Source organism: Delphinus delphis, chromosome 7 (genome assembly GCF_949987515.2).
Source record: "Delphinus delphis chromosome 7, mDelDel1.2, whole genome shotgun sequence".
NCBI classification, from domain to species: domain Eukaryota; kingdom Metazoa; phylum Chordata; class Mammalia; order Artiodactyla; family Delphinidae; genus Delphinus; species Delphinus delphis.
Window position 1 is genome coordinate 11855197 of NC_082689.1, and position 24213 is coordinate 11879409.

General features: G+C 40.7%; 1 protein-coding gene across 4 annotated transcripts in view; it reads right to left on the reverse strand.

The window, feature by feature from the left end:
• The window catches only part of RHBDD1 (rhomboid domain containing 1), a 114847-nt gene that overhangs the window by 56690 nt on the left and 33944 nt on the right, over positions 1–24213 (reverse strand). For all 4 annotated transcript variants that reach the window (XM_060016018.1, XM_060016016.1, XM_060016017.1 and 1 more), the window contains 2 exons: positions 6411–6499; positions 2606–2662 (listed from right to left, as the gene is read on the reverse strand). In XM_060016018.1, coding sequence (XP_059872001.1) covers positions 2606–2662; positions 6411–6499 — 146 coding nt within the window. The remainder of the gene's footprint in view (positions 1–2605; positions 2663–6410; positions 6500–24213) is intronic.

Here is a 24213-nt window from a genome sequence, read left to right on the forward strand (position 1 = left end):
AAGCCCTGGGCCCATCCCTGAGCTATGCATGCAGTGAACAGACACAAGGGAATAAAAGAAGCAAAGACTTGGAAAACTCAACTACCACATAACTTAACTACACAAGTATCAGATCATCTCATGAGTGGTACATGAATGGGATAGGCCCAAATAGTACAATAAAGGATTTGAAAACTGAACTGACATTGGAACCAACCACCCACAGAAAGAAAAACAGAATTTGTGCTCTGAACCTAACCAGGTTGACTGCTTGGTCAAACAAACAAAAATCAACATTCTGCAGAGGATTTTAACAGAATCTAAAATCTCACAATAAAGGTCAAACCGTTCAGATAGAAGAGAAATTTACCAGGCATACAAAACCAAAACAAAACAGAAGAATGTGACCAATTCTCAGGAGAAAAAGACAATCAGCAGGTGCCAGCCACAAAACAGGCCTCAGATGTTGGGATTATCAGACGGATTTTAAAGATAGACAATAACTGTGCTCTATAAGATAAAGGTGCACTCCTGAAATGCACAGACAGAGTTTTCATCAGGGACACAGAAACTAAAAAAAGAACCAAATGGAAATTTTAGAACTAAAATTACATTATTAAAAAAAAAGTCACTGGATAGGTTCGCTAGGTTCAATAGCAGAATGGAGATGACAGAGAAAGGAGTCAGTGAACTTGAAGATAAATCAATAAAAGCTATCCAATATGAAGAACAGAGGGAAAAAGATCGAAAGAAATAAATAAGAGCCTGAGGAGCTTGAGGGACATTATTAAAATGTCTAAAATTCATGTCATTAAAGCCTTGAGAGGAGCAGCAGATTGGTGGAGAAAAAAATACTTATAGAAATTGTATCTGAAACCCTTCCAAATTTAGTGAAAGACAAAATACATGATAAAAAATTAGATACAAAACCCAGTAAAGACCCAGAAAATATAAACAAGACTGTAAACCGCCTTAACTTAATTGATATGTGTAGAGTACTACTTTCAACAATGGCAGAATACACATTCTTTTCAAGGGCATATGGTACATTCACCAGGATAGACCATACACTGGGCCAAAAGAAAGCCTCATTAAAGTAAAAGGATTAAACTACACTGAGTCTGTCCCTAATAACAAGAGAAATAAATTAGAAATTATTAAAAAAATGATATCCAGAAAATCTGTGGCATATTGAAACAATAAAATACCATTCAGCAGTAAAAAAGAATAACTACTGATACATACAACAACATATATGGATCATAAAAAATGAGGTTGAATAACAAAAGCCAGATACAAAAGAGTACTTAGTAAATGAGTAGATTTATATGACGTTCAGGCTCAGGCAAATTAATCTATGGTGACAGAAATGAAACCAGAACAGTGCAGGGGGTAGTTACTGGAAGGAGACATTTTAGTAAAAACTCAACAAATGTCATTATTAGCTATCATTGCCTTATTGTGTATCACCCCACTCCACGGTTCACCATTCTACTTTCTATACCCTAGTTAGTCCTTTTCATTTCTACTGTTTCACCTTTTTAAATGTATGGCACCTACATTCTCACTCCTGGTTAAATACTGAGACAGGGACTATAGCTCTTTCTTTCTCTCCCACAGTGGTTAGTCTGACACGTGCACAATGAACCACTTACAAAGTGCTACTGAGTAAACCAGACTGAGGCTAAGAACCTGTACGGAAAAATAAAGCAAAAGCACCGTGTATATAAAGCTACAACTTATAGTCCAAATACAACCCACTGCCTGTTTTTGTAAATCAGGTCTTATTGGAACACAAATATGCACATTTGCTTATGAATAGTCTATGGTTGCTTTCATGCTACGACACAGGTTGACTAGTTGAGACACAGACCATATGGTCAACAAAGCCTTTAGAACCTCAAACAGTAGCTATCTGGCCCTTTACAGGAAAGGCTGCTGACCCCAGATTTAAGCTGCAGCAATTCCCGATGCGCAGGACAATAAAGCCACCCACTGCTTGCAGAGCCTACGGCTTCTCTGACACCTATCTGCTGGTATTGATCCAGGATATTGCAGTGCAGCTTCCCCAGGCTGGAATGCAAGAACTTTAGCCTAAAACAGGTCATATGCTTCAACAGGAAGTCCTTTCTACCTATTTACAAAGATATCTAGAAAAAATACATTCTCCTCTTTAAGTCACATGGTATTAACTATTAGAGGAATGCCTATATTAGCCTCTTAGGGCAAGCATGATTCTTTCTGAATATGTAGGTGGCATGGACCGTGGAGAACTGTATATCTGAAACTAACTTCTAACACTTAGCCAGCAGAATGGTCTCTTAGGCTGAGAATCAAGGGACCTGGGTCTAGTATGACTCTAACCATGTCTGAGAGACCTCAAACCAATCATACAGTATTTTCACACCAGAGTTCCCTCCTTCCCTAGCCTTCCCTAACAACGCGCCCACATGTGCTCCCCGGGTGACCCCTCCATCTAGCTTCCATGCATGTTAGAGGCACAAGCATATAATGTGTGAAGTACTCTCCAAAGGCATAAAGTATTATTTTAAAGTAGCTCTACAGTAGCAAACACTATCATTTTAAAATATAAGTTTAAATGTATTAAATGAAACACAGTACTTACCAAAACTATTAAAGTAGTACTGCTGTCCTGGGTAATCAATATTGGAGGGAAAAACGCCTAAATATGAAGGAAACAAACATTTTAATTGCAGGGGTAGGCTTCTCCCGCCACCCCTGCCAGCTTTACTGAGGTGTGACTGACAAATAAAAATTGTACATGTTTAAGTTGGGCAACGCAATTTTTTTAAAGGTGTACAATGTGATGATTTAATATACATATATGTTATGAAATGATTTCCAGAATCAAGTTCATTAACTCAAGTTCATCACTTTATATACTTACCATTGTGTGGGTGTATATACGTGAGAACACGTAAGATCTATTATCTTAGTAAATTTCAAGTATGTAATACAGTATTATTAACAATAGTCACCATGCTGTATATTACATCCCCAGAACTTACTCATCTTACAACTTAAAAGTTTGTACCCTTTTACCAACATCTCTGCATTTACCACCCCACGCCAACCCCTTGGGAACCACTGTTCTACTCTCTGGTTCTATGAGTTTAACTTTTTTAGATTTCACAAATAAGTGAGATCATACAGTATTTATCTTTCTCTGGCTTATTTCACTTAGCATAATGTCCTTCCGGTTCACCCATTTTGTCAAAAATAACAGGATTTCTTTCTTTTTTATGGCTGATAATATTCCATTATATACATATAAATACCACATTTTCTTTTCCTTTTTTTTGAAGATGTTGGGGGTAGGAGTTTATTAATTAATTTATTTATTTTTGCTGTGTTGGGTCTTTGTTTCTGTGCGAGGGCTTTCTCTAGTTGTGGCAAGTGGGGGCCACTCTCCATCGCGGTGCGCGGGCCTCTCACTATCGCGGGCTCTCTTGTTGTGGAGCACAGGCTCCAGACGCACAGGCTCAGTAGTTGTGGCGCACGGGCCTAGCTGCTCCGCAGCATGTGGGATCCTCCCAGACCAGGGCTCGAACCCGTGTCCCCTGCATTAGCAGGCAGATTCTCAATCACTGCGCCAACAGGGAAGCCCAATACCACATTTTCTTCATCCATTAGGTTGTTTCCCTATCTTGGCTATTGTGAATAATGCTGTAATGAACATGGGGGTGCAGATATCTCTTCGAGATACTGATTTCATTTTCTTTGGATATACACACAGAAGTGGGATTGCTGGACCATATGGTAGTTCTTTTTATTTCTTGAGGAACTTCCATGCTGTTTTCCATAGTGGCTGCACCAATTTACATTCCCACCAACATCCTCACCAATACTTGTTATCTCTTGTCTTTTTGATAATAGCTATCTTAACATTTCCTGATTGCCATCTATATTATAAAGCTATAGTAAACAAAACAGTATGGTAGTAGCATAAAAACAGACACATCTGATAGAACACAACAGCCATAAGGCTGTAACTACTAACCTTTCCAACAATTAAGAGATTCTTTGTAACAAAGCTGAAAGCCATTATAAATGATTTCTAAACAATTGTTAAAATAAGCTCTCTTTTGTTTGGGGTTAGCCCTACAGGGAACAGAATTTGGTGGGGACAATGAAACCCTAACATACTCTCTGAAGTTCCTTAAGGTTCCTAATGACATAAGATGCACTTTGCCTTCCAAGGGACCAAGCTTGGTCTTTGAGACCTCTGACAAGTAGAGATGCTCTGGCTATTGAGAGAAGCTGCCCCACAACAAAGATGCTAGGTGAGCCACGTTCTTACCCTTCCTAAGGGACTTTCCCATTTCTTAACCCTAAGAAAGCAGTAGGACAGACGACTCAGTACTGCTGAAGGAAAGGAGAGAGGGAGGAGTGACAGGGGACACCTTCAGTGTGATGCTCCTCTCCCAGGAGTTATCAGACAGCCGCCTTCATGTACTTGATTATTTTCCACAGGGCTCCCGTGTCACCTCAATTCTTAGATCACTCTAGATCTTTCTCCGGCTTCACCAGAAAAAACGGCGGACAGATTGCAGACCATTTGTAAATAGCACTGAATGTTTCAACTTTTAGCATTTAATTTTCTACTGTATTACACTGAAAATAGAATGATATAAAAGTAAGTCTCCTTAGAAAATAGACAAGGTTTTAAGAAGGAAACTAAGAGTTTAAATGTTATAATTGTGGGGGAAAATCCTCTTTAAAACCAAAATACTTGCCTAAATTTCATAATATGTCTGTAGAAAGCTTTACTAACCACTTAATCCTCAGACACACAAAGAAAAAGGAAACAAAACATTAGACTCCCGAGAATCATTTCTTTTCCTTTGTCAGCACTGAGAGCATCTGGGCAAAAAAGCTCATTACTAGATTTCCATAATTAAGTTGTATCAAAAATATAATAAAACTGGACATTTTCAATAAAGGAAGCTCCTGCTGCCTCTTCCAAGCACACACACTAGAAACACAGTAATAGGCAAACATAGGAAAATAAAAATCTGCGTAGATGCAACACAATCTGTAAAAATCACCAGAAAGTGAATACAATCAGCTAATAAAAGCAACAGCACAGTGCTTGGAAAGCTTTCTAATATCATGAATATCATATGGTTCTCAAGAATACCAGTCACTGGCACAAACTGTGAAAATAAATTATTTATGGCTCAAGAAAAGGTAAAATAGTCTCAGAAGATTTCCCATGAATAAAAGATGAAATACTGGGGACTTCCCTGGTGGCACAGTGGTTAAGAATCCGCCTGCAATGCAGGGGACATGGGTTCGAGCCCTGGTCCGGGAAGATCCCACATGTTGCGAAGCAACTAAGCCTATTCACCACAACTACTGAGCCTGCACTCGAGAGCCCGCGAGTCACAACTACTGAGCCTCTGTGCCACAACTACTGAGCCTCCATGCCACAACTACTGAAGCCCACGTGCCACAACTACTGAGCCTGCACTCTATAGGGTCCACGTGCCACAACTACTGAGCCCGCAAGCCACAACTGCCGAGCCCGCGCGCCTAGAGCCTGTGCTCCAAAACAAGAGAAGCCACCGCAATGAGAAGCCCGCGCACCACAACTAAGAGTAGCCCCTGCTCTCTGCAACTAGAGTAAGCCTGTGCGCAGCAACGAAGAGCCAACATAGCAAAAAATAAATAAATAAATTTATTTATTTATTAAAAAAAAAGATGAAATATTGGAACTCATATGGTCTATAGAACAAGTGTTTGCAAAATATCAATAGTTTCCTTCTAAGTCAAGACCAGTATAGCATTTTCAATTAAGAGATCCAAAAAATTCATAGGTTTCTAAATAAAGTATTTTCATTGAGCATCAATTAGATGAAAAAAAAAATTTTAATTAAAAAGCAGAAGCCACACTTCAAGCAATAACAGACTTGGTTTGGCCATGCATGAATATATGTCTCACCCGCCAAGGACCTAGTGGTCATTCTGAATTCTTTAAAATACTGGCCTTGCACTTCAGTACAGATTTGTCTTTCTTTTTTTAACTTTTCCTTGTACTTTGAATTCATGGAATATTACAGAAGAAAGCATATTTTAAACCCGCTTTAAGTCTCCAAATTTCAAGGAAATCATGGTTTTTGGTGAGTAGCAATAAAGCTGTGGGTATAAGTGTGCAACGCTATTTGTCCCCTAAGAAAGCCTCAGGTTTAAAATTGGGGTTTGCAGCCTCTTCTTCGGAGCAGTGTGAGGACCAGCACCAGCTGGTTTACCTCTTGGTTTAAAAAGAGCCTATTAGGAAGCTCCTAAGCTGAACCACAGGGAACTGTTCCCGTTAAATGAAGATTCCCGTTAAAATGAAGATGCTTCTGCTCCCGTTAAAATGAAGATGAACTTCCAACCTGTCAGGCCAGAAGTGTTCTGTTCTGTACCTGAGCATATTTCCATGATCTTCTTCAGAGGTCCGCAGGTGTACATTAGTCCAACAAGGATCCCGGCCAGATGCCCGGCGAAGGAAGTCCTAGGGGAGAAGGAAAGCCTTCGTGAGTGTTTGCTCTGCTGCGGACTAGCAACCACCTTCTCATCAGCCCAGGGCGCGTCAATTAGTCACAGTCTGCAGGCTCTCTTCCACATCACGTGTTTCACACTGAGCAGCATTTAACTTAGTCCCAAGAACAACATTTCCTATCTTACCAAAAAAAAGTACAATGAATAACAACAATGACATGTTTAAAAGGCAATATCCCTCCTTGACCGAGAAAAGTGGGCTGGCTCCTTCGGAGTAGCAGAGGCATTTTGTTAAGACAACCCATTACACTTCTTCCAGTGTTTTCTCTGTAGCTCTTATCACAAAACATAAACGAAACGCATTTTCTCTGAATTAAATCTTGAATTAGCTAGCCACTGTGAGGGATGGGAGCTATCTGTGTTCACCACAGAGCAGACCGCTACGTTTTTACGCACCCCTGACTAGTGAGGCGGAGAGCAAGAGAAACTCGGCAGAAGAGATGTCCACACTGGGCCCCCCCAGCCCCGCTACAAATATGCATCTTTCAGTCGCTCAGCCAAGAAAACCCAAAAATGTAAACTTCAAGCTTGAAAGATGAGATAGAGCATTAAATTGGTTCCACTCTTCTTAAAATAGCATCTAAGATTGGCAATCATTTCTAAATATAAATACAAGGCAAGCCTCAGCTAAGTATATGCTGAATGAGTAAAAGAGTAAATGAGAGAAGATCACCCAACGGGGCTCTCTGCCACCCCCCAGCTCTTCCTCTCAATGCAGCCCATACCCTGCCATCAGTTACTCTCCCAGAACTGAGGTGAGGTCATGTATGTCACTGCCATGCTGTGGGGATCGCCGTCTTCTCCGTTGACAGGACGCTCTAGCCTGCAGTCAAGGCCTCCCAACGCCTGGCCCTGCCCACCTCCTCCTTCCACCCTCACCTGCTAAACCCATCCCCACAGACCCCCCCCCCCAAGTGCTCACTGGTGACCACAAGGCTAGGAGGAACAGCGCGCCTCTCATAAAGAGTCACGTCCCAGTGGAAGAGTTGCTCTTTCCTTCTGCTGCCTGGCAACTGAAAGTTACCAAGGAGCTGGATGTGAACTCCAAGGGAACAGTGACTTCTGTGGTTTTCATATATGTATGTCATACACCTAGGACTGTGCCTGGCACAGGACAGACACTCAAATATGTGTTGAATGCATGATTCCAGTGACCCAGGATGGTTTAACCAAGAGCACCAGGAGGCAAGTTAAAACCGCTGCATCTTCAATCTCAGAGCGCTGGCTGTGCCACGGCAGTGACCGAAACGTGGCGCTGACGTTGTCACCCACGCAAAACCTAGAATCAAATCCAATACACCTTGTGACCACGGCCACAGAGGACAGGGTAAAGAGGCCCTAAATGCCACAAGCAAGGCAGCCACAAGTGACTGTCATTAGCTCAGAGCCAGGGAAAGACTTGCTGGTTCTCAGGAAAGGAACAGGCAAGGGAACACTTCAGAGAAAAAGACTAAAGGAAGCTTTCTGTAGACAGGATGGCACTGCCTCTTGTTCCCAACAGCCAAGTCGATCACACTATTGCCCAAACAAGGTCCTGCGTACGTCTACACACACCGAAAGTCTCTCTCTCTCACACACACACACACACACACACACACACACACACAATTATCCCTCAGGACAGCTATTATTTTTATCAAATATATCTACCTCACAGTATGTTTAACCTGATAATAAAAACATGGGATCAGATACTCAGTTTTCCCATTTTCAGGGAAGAATAGTATCAACTGCGCTTTCCTTTAGCTTTTCCAAAAAAACCCAAAATTGTACTTATTTTATTCTATTTTTAGGCTAAATACACTCTCCAACTAGTTCTAGGAATGGCAAAGAAAGTGGTAGTTTGAGGGAAACAAAGAAGAGGCCAGAATCAGTTTTTTAAAAACAGTAACCTCAATTTAACTGAAAAGAATAAAATACATCAATATTTTTGAAACTTATTAAGCCAATCTTTATGGTGAATCATATAGATATAAGATGACAAGGAAGAAAAGTTTCAATTTTAAATCCCAACCTATTAAACAATCAACCTTGAATTTCATTTACAAGTTAGAGTCTAATATAGTTAAATGAATTTTTTCTCTCTCTAAATGGGTTTGTAGAAGTCTGAGTTATAACCTAATTGCAAATAACTAGGCAAGGGAGGCTGGCAGACCAGAGACCACACAGCATTACCTGCCAACATTCAGCATTTTCCACAAAAGTCCCAACTCGACACTCCTGCTGTCCTTATCATTTTCTTCAAGTTCTACACTAGTGTGCTTCTTTTAAAATAAAAAACAAGAAGAGGTAATGAGCTTATTCAGTCAAAACTGAGAACCTCTCAACATTACACACAGAAAGGGGAGGATACCGTCAATGAAAAAGGAATCACATGCTTGTTTCAAGACGTATGTTAACTTGCTCCATGCCGTAGGTAACCATGTGACCAACTACCTCTCTTGGCCCTCTAAGAGATACCCATGTCCTGAGAGAGGAAACAGACCTGCAGACAGGAAATGGAGCTGGGAACCACCTTCTCCCCAGCAGGATGGGGCACCCCAGTCCTAGGATTAGGGTGCTTTATCCCCACCCCCAGGGGGTGCTGGGAGGCCACAAGGAGGCCCTGGGCTTCGGGGGAAGAAGACACATCTGGGTGCTGATCAGTGGCTGGGAACTACCTTCAAATGTAACAGCTTTAGAAACAGACTGTGTTATTATGATCATAATTATACATGCTAAACACGTTTCAACATTTGTGGTGTCTGAGTATGCCCGTGGCTCCACAGAAGCCCTCCTGGAAGGCGTGCACTCTCCTCTGTTCTTAGTTATACCTTCAGGCTGACACCCCAAGGGGCAGGCTGGGAAAACCCTGCTCTTAGGAACAGCTTATTCTTGACCTAAGCAGGTCTTAGGCTGGGACTGAGGATTTGGTGATGACCTGCCTCCTCACATCGTAAGTTAAGGTAATTCCTCAGGAACAGAACCACCATATTCAATGCTACATCCATGATCACACCTGGTACAGTAAATGGCCTGACACTAACACTCAGTAAACAACTACTGAATGAGAGGAGAAGTGGAATTAAAATAACACATAAAATGCACATATCTAATGTACATTACAACTGTATTCTAAAAACACAAGTCACACCGGTCACCAGTTAATAGCTGTTTTTGTACCAAATTTCACTGGGAGAGCTAATGATTGAACACAACACCTCCTCCCCTCCCTCCCCTGTGCACACTTGGACAAGGTATTACACAAAACATGTGCTCAATTAACATAACAACAGCACTAAGCCTATTATTATAGCTTAAAATCCATCACTGAGAAGCTTCACTTCTTCTGATAGCTCAATAGTGACTCTCTTGAGAAAGTCATAGCAGCTATAATCAAACACTGACTGTGATGGTGCGAAGAGGTCACAAGAGCCAGATACACTGTTGCTGTGTGTGGTTACTCAGGTCGTACACTGCACACACTACTGTGAGAAGGCACATCATCTGTCCAGGGTCTCAAGAGTTCCACAAAGTAACTGACAGATCCAGCAATCAAATTCATATCATTCTATCTCAACGTCAGAGCAAGTTAAGTACTGATGTAATTTCATCTTAATAGGGGACAATACCATAATCCATTAGTTCTTAAACTTGTCCAGGTTCTAAACCCCTTTAAATATCTGATAAAAGCCATGAATCCTGTCTGCAGAAAGACTACACATACACAAAATATGTCATTTATAATTTTAAGAAGTTCATAGATGGCTTGCATCCTATCCATGGACCTCTCACTAAAAATCCTTGCCTGAAAGCAATTCATCACAAACAGAAGAATTTCGGACATCAGCACCAAGTCTAAGCAGTTATATACTCAATTGGAAAAACATTTTGTTTATACTCAAATCCTAACACAGAGGCAGCCATTTACTTAGATTACTTAAGTTTATGAACATGGCCAATTTCTTTATTGGCCCATTGCTCTCTAATGGTGGAACCTACATCTGGGTTCAATTTATTTCTTTCTAAAATCCAACTTTCAGTAATTCTTTCAGTTAAAGTCTGAGACTAAAAACTTCTGCTAGCCTTTGTATGTTCGAGAAGGTCCTTATTTCTGCATCCTGTTTTGTTGACAGGTGTAGTGACCTACTACTGCTGCTATGAAATGCACTGTCAATTGGACAGTCATTCTTCTGCAGGTAACGTCTTTTCTCTCAGCCTTTGAGATTTTCCCTTTGTGTTGGATTTACTATCATTATAGAACAATCATTCCAGGTGTAGATTTGTTTAATTTACCCTCCTTGAGATTTGCTGTGTTTTTTCAATCAGAGGTCTCATGTCTTTCTGGAATTCTGAAAAATCTTCAGCCATTGTTTTTTGTCCTATGGACCTCTAGATATACAGCACTTGTGTATTTCCTGACTCAGAGTGGGAGCTCATGTTTATAGAAAAAACTATAAAAAAATAAAGAAAAAAGAAAAAAAGATGAAAAGCAAATATCAAATCAGTGTTGCTACATATTACTTATAAGGGACAGTGACGGTGGAAAGATAATTTGGGAGCAAAAGTAAGATTAAGATACTCTTGTGGATTACATGTCAGTTATATCTCAATAAAGCTGAGAAAAAGATATTACTGTGGACTTTAGTTACTCAAACTATATGCGGATATTATTAACACCAGCACACAGTGTTCTTTCCTATGATGCCAGCATTGGCCGATCCTCACTCCTTAAACAGGCTACTTGTAAGGCTGAGCTACCTTACGTGCTTATGCAAATGTTCCTGCTGTCATGTGCACTGCTGAAGACTCAAAAACTAAAGCTATGATTGAAATCTGGGATAAGCTATACAGGTCTTCTGTTAAATGGCAACTTCTTCCCACAGATGAAGACGCTGCCCTCTCAGGCACAGGTCAGAAAGCAGAAAATGAATTACTCTATGACATAATCTCCCGTGTATGCAGAGCAAATGACCTCATTAAGGGCGTAACTTGATGGAGACACAGCGTTGGACAAGGTAAGATAATAAGGCAAGGTAAAAGGCAATCAGCTAGAAGTGGCCTCTTGTACTGTACGTTCCAGAATTTCCTCCTGTAAAAGCAGTTACTATTACCAGATAGGGACTGAGCTGATCAGAAGCTCTGGGGTTTGGGGATCTTAATAAAAGGTCCCAGACTGGCATTAGAGCAACAAGATGAAGCAAGAATTTTTTCAGGTTTAATGAATGCCACTACAAAAAATCTTGATCGTATTGCTTCTTCCCAAGATAAACTATTCTTAAGCCATCTGTTTCTATCTGTGATGCTGTCTTCAGCCACACCAGCCTGTGTCTTTGGCAATGGCAATCTGGGAGAGACTGGGTCTGTATGTCCTCTTTGTTTCTCTTACCATACCTCCCTCATTCCGCCCCCGTCCCGCCCCACCCAGCCACCTTTGGCTTCAGAAGTAAAAACTAGTCACCTGCCAATATTACATCCTCGCAAAGGCAATGCAACCTCTACTACTCTTGCTGGTTTAATAAACATGGCTCCAACCTCAGACATAGGGTTGGGAGCTGACTGCTGACATTTACTTCAGTCCCGGACAAACATGACCTGGACAAAAACAAGCATTACAAAGGTGGGAGAAGCCTCTTTTACAAAAGAGCTTCCAATATAATAGACGACGCCCAGCAATTCCTTGGCTCTCAAGCCCATGTCTCTCAGCCGGGCAGGAAGAGAATTCCATGAGCTGGTTCAAGGAAGTAGCATTCATTCATTCATTCATCCATCCATCAAATATTCACCGACTGACTACTACTTAAATAAGACAAACACAGTCACTGCCTCACAGATTTTACAATTTGCGGGGGTAACAGACACAGACAGACAGACACACAATAACTGCAAATTGTGGGAAGTGTAGGAAAGTGAGTCTCCTTTCCCTAGAGTGGTCTGGGATGGCTCTGTAAGTGGCATTTAAAGTGACACCCACAGGATTTGGAGCTGCCAGGTCACAAGGTGAGGATGGCTGCTTCTGGCAGGGAAAAGCACATATGGAAGAGCTGCGAGGCAGGGAAGAACTTGGTGTTTTAAAAGCACTGAGCGGCTATCAGGTGGCTGAGCACAGTGAGGACAGTGAGCACAGTAAGGACATGGGGTACAGCATGCGAAGAATTTAGAAAAACAGGTGAAAGTCAGGTCCTATAGGCCTTATGTGCCATGCGGAGGAATTTGGGTGGCTTGATAAGTACATTGGGAGGCCACTGGAGAAGCTTAAACAGGAGAATTCTTAAGAGTGATCTATCCTGTCTGCTGAGAGAACAGACTCTAGAGAGGCAAGAATGGCCAGTGTAAGCAGATCAGGAAGGAGGCCGATGTAGCTCAGGTGAGAAACGGTGGCAGCTTGGGAGAGGCTGGCAGCAGTAAGAGTGGGCAGCAGTGAATGGCTTGGGGTCTGTTTTGGTGGCGGAGATAAAAGGACTTGTTGATGGATTCAGTGTCGGGGGTGAGGGAAAGGGAGAAAGCTAGGCTTTTGGCTTGTGCAAGGAGATGCACGAGGGAACCACTTGCTGAGATGGGGAAGATGGGAGAAAAGGGGGAGGGTGCGGGGAGAGCCCAAGTGCTCAGTTTTGTTGTTTACCCCGAGATGCCTGCAGGACAATCAAATGGCAATATCTAGGGGAGTGTTCAGTAGGTAGCTAGATACCAAGTTGGAAACTGAGAGGAAGAATGATTCAAAATATTGCTCACATATTTCATTTTATTTGACTCCTAGACCATTTGTATACAATAGGACCATGATATTATATCTTTAAGTATATGACATATAATGCATTATACACATGCAATTATATGTATAATATCTAAAAACAAGATTTAAAAGAAATACATAAAAACAGCAACAGATAATATGGGGAAAATACATCCCCCCCCCCTTTTTTTTTTCTTTGCGGTACACGGGCCTCTCACTTGTGCTCAGCGGCCGTGGCTCACGGGCCCAGCTGCTCCACGGCATGTGGGATCTTCCCGGACCGGGGCATGAACCCGTGTCTCCTGCATCGGCAGGCGGACTCTCAACCACTGCGCCACCAGGGAAGCCTGTCATCCCCCCTTTTTTAGTTCCAAATTTCTTATAATAGTGTTTTAGTGATTTCATTATTTTTTTTTTTTTGAAATATAAAGGGAACAGTAACTGAGCAAGGCTCCCATTTGAAAAACAATATTTCTCTCATCGTTGTGGCGGATAAATCTAAACATTTTCGTTGCTGTTGGGGTAAATCGTCAAGAAAGCTTTCCCCCATGTGGCACATGCTAGGGCTTTTAAAATGAACTCCAGATGAAAATCATGATCACTAGCTTTGTGGTATTAATAAGTTTCTTTAGGAACTGTGTTGTTATTCTAATCTCCTTCAAAGCAAAATGAGAAGTTGTGCCCAATTAAATGAAAGAAACAAGTGAAATTACATGCAAAATAAAGGAATAACCCAGTACACTTAATTGGAGGACAGATGTTAAAGAGTCAGTGTAATTCCGTACGTGAGGCCGGTGTTCTTCTCCTCCTAGACACCTCCTAGAGTCCCCTTTCCTGTATCTTCCATATCACTGCTGAGTAGATTCCAATTGCCCAAAATCTCTCCATCTGCTCTGCACTGCCCCCCGCCCAGTCCTGCCCCACCCCAAGCTTGAGCCATTTGCAAAAGCCATGCTTCCACTCTTCTCAACTTTGTATGCACCATTCCCTTTGCCCAGCTAAGCCCTAGCAAAACAGCCTTCCTGGTCTGCCTTCCCTCAGGACAAGGCAGGGGCTGCTTCTGGGCTCCTGCAGTATAGTCTGAGTTCCCCTAGCATTTAAGGACCTTCCCTGTCTGCTGACTTTTCTGCCGTTGCCCTGCTGCTTAAGCTACTGGCTACCAACCCTATCACACCCAATGCCCCCTTAAACCCAAATATTCTTTAATGCTCTTTCTATTTTCTTGTAATGGAATTTATAAATAACTTACCTACACGCATACTTTTAAAAACACAGACACAACAAACACGTGCAATCTCAACTCAACACAATGCCCCAGTTGTAAAAATTAAGAAAGAAAAATTTAATTCGCATAGTAAAATACTATGAATTATAAACGTTGAGGCAGAACACCACCAGAAGACATATAAAGTCATCCTTTGCTTGCCCCTCTATGTACGGAATCTGCACGAAGGTGAGGTTAAAAAATGCAGGGAGGTACAGATGGGCTTTCTGTGACTCAAACACCACAGGCAGGGTTCCACTGGTCACGTGATCTTACGTGAGGGTAACTAACTTTTGACTCCAAATCAAGCAAAGTATAATACAATTTTCCCTTCAGTTACATTTACAATTCAATTTATAATTTTCCTGGAAAAGTCACTGTATATTAAATCTATGCCAAAGAAAAAAAGTCTTTGTGTTTATATGAAAAACACAATCAGGTTTGAGGCTCGGATAATCACGAACAGGTTTTTTACCTACAGAAAAGTCCTTTCAACAGACTGGGGTGTGGGGTGTGCAGGACATTGTTGTGGAAGGGGACGGTCCTGCGTGCTGCAGGGCAGCCGGTACCTCTGGTCCTCACACACCAAATGCCAGTAGCACCTCCACTAATCATCATGACACCTACACACAGTCCTGTAAATGTCCAAGATCCTTCCTGGGGACCATGTGACCTATCCCAGTGGAAAACCACTAGCTTAGCACACAGCAAATGCTTATTAAATGTTTGTGGAATTGATGACCTTTAATCATTAGGCCTCAAAAATATTTCTTTTCGAAGTACATCTCATGTGACCACATCATGCACAAATTCCAAGGATTCCAAGTAAATTTACAACATATTGAACTGATACGCAAGAAAACTTCCCACCACAACTGACACGCACGTGGGGAGCGAGACTGTTTGGAAGAGGCCGTGATCACTTCCACGCTGCACTGTGGCAGAATAAATGCAGCTTGGCATATGAAACCACTCTGCCATCTGCTATTACTACAGACGAAAATATTTCTGGATACCACATGAATGATTATGTGCACATCACCTCCAGAAAGTAAATGTAAAATGAAAGAGAAGTTGGATTGTTTATAGCCTGATTTTAACATATGCTACTGTTATGACACAAATTGGCCTTTTGGAGGTATTTTCAGAAGCCGTGTCATAACTGGAAATCCTATGGCCCTATGGTAGCTGGGCTCTTTGAGGTTGCAGGAAGAGACTGGCTTAGGTGACCCTGATTAATGCGAGTTCATCATGGGGTACACAAGGAAGAGAGGACGGCAAGGAACAGTCTCGACTGTGAACTGTGGCAGTAACTACGACACTGTGCTTGTACACCAGGACACAAATGGACAGGAAGCCCTTGCCAGGTGGTGATCTTAATCCACTGGCTCTCAATCCTGGCTACAAAACAGAATCTCTTAAAGAGATTCTCAAAGTTACAGCCCCCTGGACTCCACTCCCAGAAATTCTGCAGAATTGCTCTCGAGTGGGACCCTGACACTGTTGGGTTTGTTGGGTTACTTTTTGATTATGTTGTTTTTAATTTAATTTTAATTTTGATTATGTTGTTTTAATAACAACAATTTATGTTGTTTTTAATGTGTTGAGGTTGAGGACCATTGATCTTAAGCCAAAATTCAAATTCTAATGAGATTTCGGCTGGCATAGTAGGCCAATAAGAAAAACATTTTGAGTATTGGCAAGACTCTTCACCCTACAAAGTACCCCACAGAAGTGACATCTGTTTCCCTCCTTGGGAAGTTGGTCTTAATATATTCCGAAATGCTGCAAGAGAAGTAGGTATAGCTTTGAAAATACATGCAAGGAAACATATGAACTTACTTCAAAAGATTTACAAGTTCTTTGTTCTTATAAAAATATGATAATTTAGCTAATGTACCCACATATTCAAGACAGTCATATACACACAGTCAAAGATGAAGACAGTAAAGAGCTAAGGTAACCCCTCAATCCCTAAATCCAACAGAAAGACTGGGAAACAAAACTGGATCATAAAGCTAGCCTATAATTTCAGAAAAGGTAAATACTACTTGTGGTTAAATCTGGTCTGAATCAAAATTCTAACTATGAATGCCCCACCTATTACATGACTCAAGAGACCTGGGCATGCCATGCATATCACATACTGCTCCTGTAGCAGCTTTACTGGTATGCCTGTAAGGCACAGTTAATGTTGAACAAGAGCACAGAACCACCACCTGCAAAGTTCTGAAAACAGCCCATATTTGTTTACGCAAGACAACATGCTAGGCTGAACATCTATAGACAAAGTAACCCAGTGAAGCCATGAGACCCATGTGGGCTCATCTGAGGAACACTGTCACAGTTAAAGATACACAGTTCCACCTCTGATGGAGGCCCAAGCAGGGCAGGTGTTCCCTCATCTCCCTTCCTGTCAGCTAGAGCACAACTGTGGGACTGACACTTGGCCAATGAGATACACCTCATTCCTAATCTTGAGAATATGGCGATGAGAGTCCAAGGAAGCAGTGGCAATGGCACAAGTGTCCATCCAGTTCTCACAGGTTTTTTTCCAGCCCAAAACTTCAGAATTCTCAACAATTCTAGAAGCTGCTTGGTATCCTTCTAATAAGTCTTTTGTGGTTAAATACGCCAGAGTTAATTTCTGTTTTCAGTCAAGAATCCTGACTGGTAAGGAACAGGTACATATATGGATGCTGAGGAGATATGTGGCTCTATCTTCTCCAGAATTGCTGGCCTTACGCTGATGTAAGACAGGAGCTGTTGGTCAACTCCGTCAGCATGTGGAGAGAGCTTTCCTGAGAATGAAGCTGTGGTGTACAAATTCTAAGATGGTCCTGGTGATACCTGATTCCTGGTATTCTTGCCCTTCATAAATCCTTTCTCCCTGAGCATGGATGGGACTACAACTTGCTTCTAACCAACAGAACAGAGCATGCCACTTCCATGATTATGTTACATAGGACTGTAATTTCTGCCTTGCTAGCAGACTCTTCCTTGCTGGCTTTGATGAAGGAAGCTGCCCTATGGAGAGATTCAAGTGTCAAGGAACTGAGACTCTGGCTGACAGCAGACAGCAAGGCTCTCAGTCCAACAACCCACAAGGAACTGAGTTCTTTCAAAATCTACATAAGCTTGGAAGCAGATCCTTCCTCAGTCAAGCCTTCAGATGAGACCTCAGTGCTGACACCTCTGTTGCAGTCTCGCGAGAAAACCTGGAGCAAAAGACCCAGATAAGCCATGCCCAGCCTCCTGACCCACACACACCATGAGATAATAAATGTGTGTTTGAAGCCACTATGTTTACTATAACTTGTTACATGGCAATAGATAACTAATACAGAAGCCAACACAGGAAAAAACAAAAAACAGAGACAGAAGATAGAGATAGAATCCTGACAACATTGCTTGAGTTGAATCCCAGCACATCTGACGTCTCTGAAACCCTGAAAAGCACCACTGGAAATTTTAATTATGTAAGCCAACAGAGGTCCTTTTCTTTGATCAAGTTAGTTTGAGCTGGGTTTCTTTAAACTGTAACTAAAAGAACCTCAATTAAAGTGTCCAAAGATGACAGAGGCAATGTAGAACCAACAGATCTCTAAGTCTCAGAGAGAATTCTGCTCTACACTATTTCAGTTCCCGTGTTGGCCAAGACTCCAGGTGGAATGGAGGGCTTGAATATTCTACTAAAACTGTCAGAAAGGATGTTACCACACTAAAGAAATATTAACCCAGATGTTCAAGTCACTATGAATTTCCAGAACCTACACCCTTGAACTAGATACAGCTCCATTCGCCACGTGTGGGAGAAATAAAAATAAAATTGCAAGGATTAAAAGAGAAGATACACATAAAAGTGTCTCATATAATGCCTAATACATTGTAGGTATTAAACAAAATTGTGAGTCAAAATCCACCCACCTCACTTTTTTAAACTGAAAAACACTATTTGTAATTACTCATTTACTATCTCTACTCAAGAGCTCTTTGAAATCCATAGATACTTTTATCCAGTAAGGTGTTATTCTCAGGGACTCTGATGCGCTCAGACTTGTGTGAGCTTCATCCACCCGTCTTCTCGTACCCACAGAAGACAGCTCAGGGGCAGTGAAGTGGTGGCAGCTCTTCCAAGGAGCCAGACACTGATTTCAGGACCTTCCTGTGTTGTATTTTTAGTCCTCCCAACAAATCCATGAGACGGGTACTGTTACTGGCCCCATTTAACTGATGAGGAACAGTAGAAGCGACACTCAATAAGTGTGTGTTGAAAGGAGAACTGAGTAATGGATCCATCCCCAGTACCACTCACTGATGGATACACCTCTGCCTGCCTTTGCTCAGCTTCTGTGTGTCTAGGAGAGCATAAGTAGGATGTATAATCTGCCATGAGGAACATGAGAACAAGACTCCACATATACAACCAGGAGCCATATAACTGTTCACGTAACACAAGTCTAACAATATAATGGATCATGTTTTACCCACAAAACACTTCCAAAAAATGAATTAATCTACTCTGATTTCTAATTTGCACCTCTCAACAAACTTTTTCAAGAAACAATGTGTGCCTTTTTCAAATCTACTGAAAAATTTGTTTCACCAGGTGGTTTTAATCTTCTTTACTATTTTCTAAGAACTTCTGCCGCCTGTTCCCCATTCAATCTTTTTTTTTTTATTGTCGGTTCTGCGCTGAACCTTAAGAAAACTCAACTGAAACTGACATGCAAAAATCTATGAAATCCAGATCAAGCCATCATTAAAAACGAAGACCTCTGAGGAGGATCTTAGAATAATATGGACCACAGGAAGAACACCTCTCTCATTAGTTGGGCAGTCCACCTCTACCTGACAGGGAACAACAGCTCTCATGAGTCTTTTCAGACTGAATACAGCAGTGCTCCCTGGTCCATGATTTTGCATTCCAAGGTTTCATTTACCCAAGGTCAACCGTGGTCCAAAAATGTCAAATGGAAAATTCCAGAAATAAACAATTCATAAGTTTTAAATTGTGTGCTGTTCTGAGTAGCATGATGAAACCTGTCACTGTCCTGCTCTGTCATGCCCGGGGTGTGAATCATCCCTTTGTCCAGCATGTATGCCTGTTAGACACTGAGTAGCCATCTGGGTTGTCAGATCGACTGTCACGCTATCACAGGGCTTGTGTTCAAATCACCCTTATTTTACTTAATAATGGCCCCAAAGCGCAAGGGTAGGGATGCTGGCAATTTGGATCTGCCAAAGGGAAGCCATAAAGTCCTTCCTTTAAGTGAAAAGGTGACAGTTCTCCACTTAATAAAGAGGAAAAACTGTACGATGAGGTTGCTAAAATCTACGATGAGAATGAATCTTCTGTCCATGAAATTGTGAAGAAGGAAAAAGAAATTTGTGCTAGTATTGCTGTCACACCTCAAACTGCAAAGGTTTGGCTGTCATAATGTATGACAAGCACTTAGTTAAGATGAAAAAGGTATTAAATTTGTACAATAAGATATTTTAAGAGAGAGACCACATTCACATAACTTTTATTACAGTATATTGTTATAATCGTTCTATCTTATTATTGCTGTTGTTCATTTTTTTCTGTACCTAATTTATAAATTAAGCTTTATTATAGGTATGTATGTAGAGGAAAAACATACATATAGGGTTCAGCACTATCCATGATTTCAGGCATCCGTTGGGGGTCTTGGAACGTATCCTCGGAGGAGAAGGGGGGCCTACGGTACTCAGAATGAGCCAATCCTGTATCATTTGAAACATCGTTGCAAACAATGTGCGTTAAATAGTATATGATCAGTATGCTCAAGACATTGATAGCAACCATATGTGGTGTACTCAGAGAGACACGGGAGTGGAATTTATGAATTTTAAATGAACTTTTACTGTTTCTTAGGGCAGATCTTTAAAATTACTGCTACAATGCAAAAAGCTTAAAGACAGGTGTTTTCAACCTTCCTGTGTCTAGCTATAACCCTCCAATCACTGTGGTTGTGACTTGAGCCATTTCTCAGTCCCTGCAAACACACCTTAAATCTTTTGCCATGAAAGCCATTTAGTGCCTAACTCTGAGATTCTCAGATTAGAGATCTGATAACTCCAGAACATGACTAAGACCGCTATTATTAGTGTAAAATACCTGAGGAAAACAAAACCAAATACGAACCATAATAATGACCATGATGAAGGAGAAAATTCTTCCACTTTCAGAAAAACCAAAATTCTTTATTGGCAGGAGGAAGAACTGTACAGAGGACCACACATGCCACTTAGCTTTTCCGCATAAACAAGTTTTCCTGGATAAGATCAGGAGAAATATGAGAGGAGCAATGAGTCAATGAGAAATGTGGCGAAGACTCATCATAACCTATGATCCTTACTTTTTCACTCCCAATTAGACTCCTGAATTAAGGAGGAGACTTAATATTCCACAAGGTTATTTGGCCACCACCTATCCGGGTAGGCAAGCTCTTAGGAATCTCACACTTATTCAAAGTGAACTGTCTTCCACGTGGACTCTCCCCTCATCCCTCACTCAGCAGCACACAAGAGGGAAGAAAAGGGGAGGAGGCTGCCATGAGTCAGTGATCACGGCTCCTATTAGAAACCTACCATAAGTACACATGTGGTACCTGTGCTGAAACGACTTTAAGGCAATTCTCTAATGGGAAAATACAAAAAAACAAAGAAAAAGAGAAACATTAGTAACAGAGAATTTCCATCAACACCATACTGGTTATTAGTAAAAAGATGTATCGAATAGTGTTCATTTCTAATTCATAGACTCCACTAGTATATTCAGTACAAAAGAGCACTGCAAGTTTATAAGACCATTTTTCTGCCGCCTGCATGGTACTGAATTATTTAAAACTCATTTGAAAAACACACACACCTGACAGCTTTTAAAATATCGTTTGACAACACCGTTTTCAACATCTATAAAAATATGTGCTAGGAAAGCAGATTCTGTATACTCTGTCTTTCATTAGCAAGTCCTGAAGTATTTTTACCCACTGGTGCATCACACTTCACAAAATCACTTCAGAGGAATAGGAAGTAATGTGAGCCTTTGTTCAGAGTTCAAGTTACTTGGTTTATATCATACAATGAATTTATATCACCCTCAAAGTAAAATTAACTGCTTCACCAAAATCTGCACAATGTCAGTTACACTGGGACATCTTCCCTCAAAAGTTACAGGATCTAAGCCCTCACAAACTGACTCAGTAAGATCTCATCAAATAAATTCTACAACTTTGGATGCAATACTGATGTTGGAATACACCTTAGAAACTCAAAGACATTGTAAGGATTATATATCAATATTGTTTGGATCATAAAATCTCTATGTTTTCTTTTAAAAAGAATTTTTGGGTTTAACAATATTAGTCCAAAACTTTAATAATAATAAAAAAGTGATCTCTTAAAACAGAAAAAAAAAATTTTTAATAAATTTATTTATTTACTTTTGGCTGCGTTGGGTCTTTGTTGCTGTGCGCGGGCTTTCTCTAGTTGCGGCGAGCGGGGGCTACTCTGCTGCGGGGCGCAAACTTCTCATTGCAGTGGCTTCTCTTCTTGCGGAGCACAGGCTCTAGGCATGTGGGCTTCAGTAGTTGTGGCGTGCGGGCTCAGTAGTTGTGGCTCGTGGGCTCTAGAGCGCAGTCTCAGTAGTTGTGGTGCACGGGCTTAGGTGCTCCGCGGCATGTGGGATCTTCCTGGACCAGGGATCAAACCCGTGTCCCTTGCATTGGCAGGCAGGTTCTTAACCACTGCACCACCAGGGAAGCCCCAGAAAAAATTTTTTTTATGAAAATATACACCCTTTTAAAAGTTGATTTAGCTTCCTCCATACCTACTTACATCTGCTTTTTCATATCTACTGCTTCAAGTTTTCCTTCTAATTTTCTTAATTAAACCTGCCATAGACTTGTCCATTTGATTCGTCTTTTTAAAGATACGGCCCTCCAATTATCTATCATTTTTTCTTTTTAGTTTATTAAATTTTGCTTTTATCATTATCAATTTCTTCATCCTCTAATCTTGTATTTATTCCTTTTCTAGCTTAAGTTGAGGACTTCATTTATTTACTTTTAAAACTTCCTTGCTATATTATAAAAAGCACTTAAGAGTTTGACATGGAGTGCTCTCATTGTTCATTTCTAAAGGTTTTTTTTTAACTTTCCTCTTAATCATGGAGTTATTTAAATTTCCAAGTGATTATGAATGATTATTGGAATTTTTTTTTCCTTTTACTGATATTTAGTTTTTAAAGTCTTTATTATTACTTTGTGATCAGAGAATATGGCCTATAAAATCTCTATTTTTAGAGGTGATTGAAGCTGCCTTTGTAGCCTGGTACACAGTCCCTGTTTATCTTATTATCTCATGTAGGAATGTGTGGTCTCTGTGTAAGATGAGGCTGGGCCGACGGGCCCAGGCACTGCTGGGCACTGAGGGGCGCTTCAAGCATTCTAGCCCCCTTGCTGAGCTGCCTCTCAAGCCTCCTGAGTGTTGTTTTCTTTTTTGTCCATTTGAATTGACTTTGCCTTCTAACTCAGCACTCAGGTTTTGCATCTGACTTCTTTCCTCTCTAGACTTCTGAACTCGGGTCAGTAACTCAACAATTTACTCTTTGCCTATTATCTTTAGTTGGGCCAGCCACCCCAAACTGTCTTTATTCAACAAACATACACTTTTGAGTAACTGTGATAGGCCAAGCACTGTTTTAGACACTGGGAATACACAGCGAACAGAACAGACTATAGCTCTGCCCTCCTGGAACTTAGGAGGCACAGGTAAGTTAAGACTCATGAAAATATGCTACTGTTAATATTTTAATAACTCAATTTTTCCACTGTAAATAATGCATGCTCACCATAGAGGATCTGGCCAAAAAACGTTGAATAAAAACAATAAATAATTCCGTAACGTTAACAAGTAATAATATGTTTATGTGCTTTTCTTAGTCCTTTTGGTGACTATTTTTACTTTGGAAAAAAACTGAAACCACATCATATGTAATATTTTGTATTCTACTTTCTACCCTTATCTTTTGTTTTGTGTTTTTGGCCTGCTGTGCTCAGCTTGCATGATCTTAGTTCCTCGACCAGGGATTGAACTCAGGCCCACGGCAGTGAAAGCGTGGAGTCCTAACCACTGGACCGCCAGGGAACTCCCTCTATCCTTATCTTGATGATCTTCCAATTCCATTAAAATAATCTCTGAAAATAGCATTTTAATGGCTATATAATATTCCATTACAACATGATTTATTAAACCACTTACCTACTACTAGATATTTAAGTGGTTTCCAATTTTCCAACACTTCATGACAATAAATATACTCGCGTCAAAAAAATTTTTTTTGTATTTACAGTTATAATTTGGACAATTTCCTAGAAAGGTAATTACCAAACTAAAGGGTATAAACTTTTTACAGCTCTTGATACAGATCATCAAATTACTTTTCAGAAAGTCTGTAGCAAGATACAGTCCCATCAGAAGTTTATGTAAACTCCCATTTCACCAAACTCTTAACAACAGTAATAATTTTCTAATCTTGTTGGTTTAATAAGTAAAATAGCTTATTATGTTAATTTTCTGTATTTGGTCAACAATGGATTTTTATGTTTTACATTTATTAGTCACTGATTAATTTTTTTTCTGTACATTGTCTATTGATGGACTT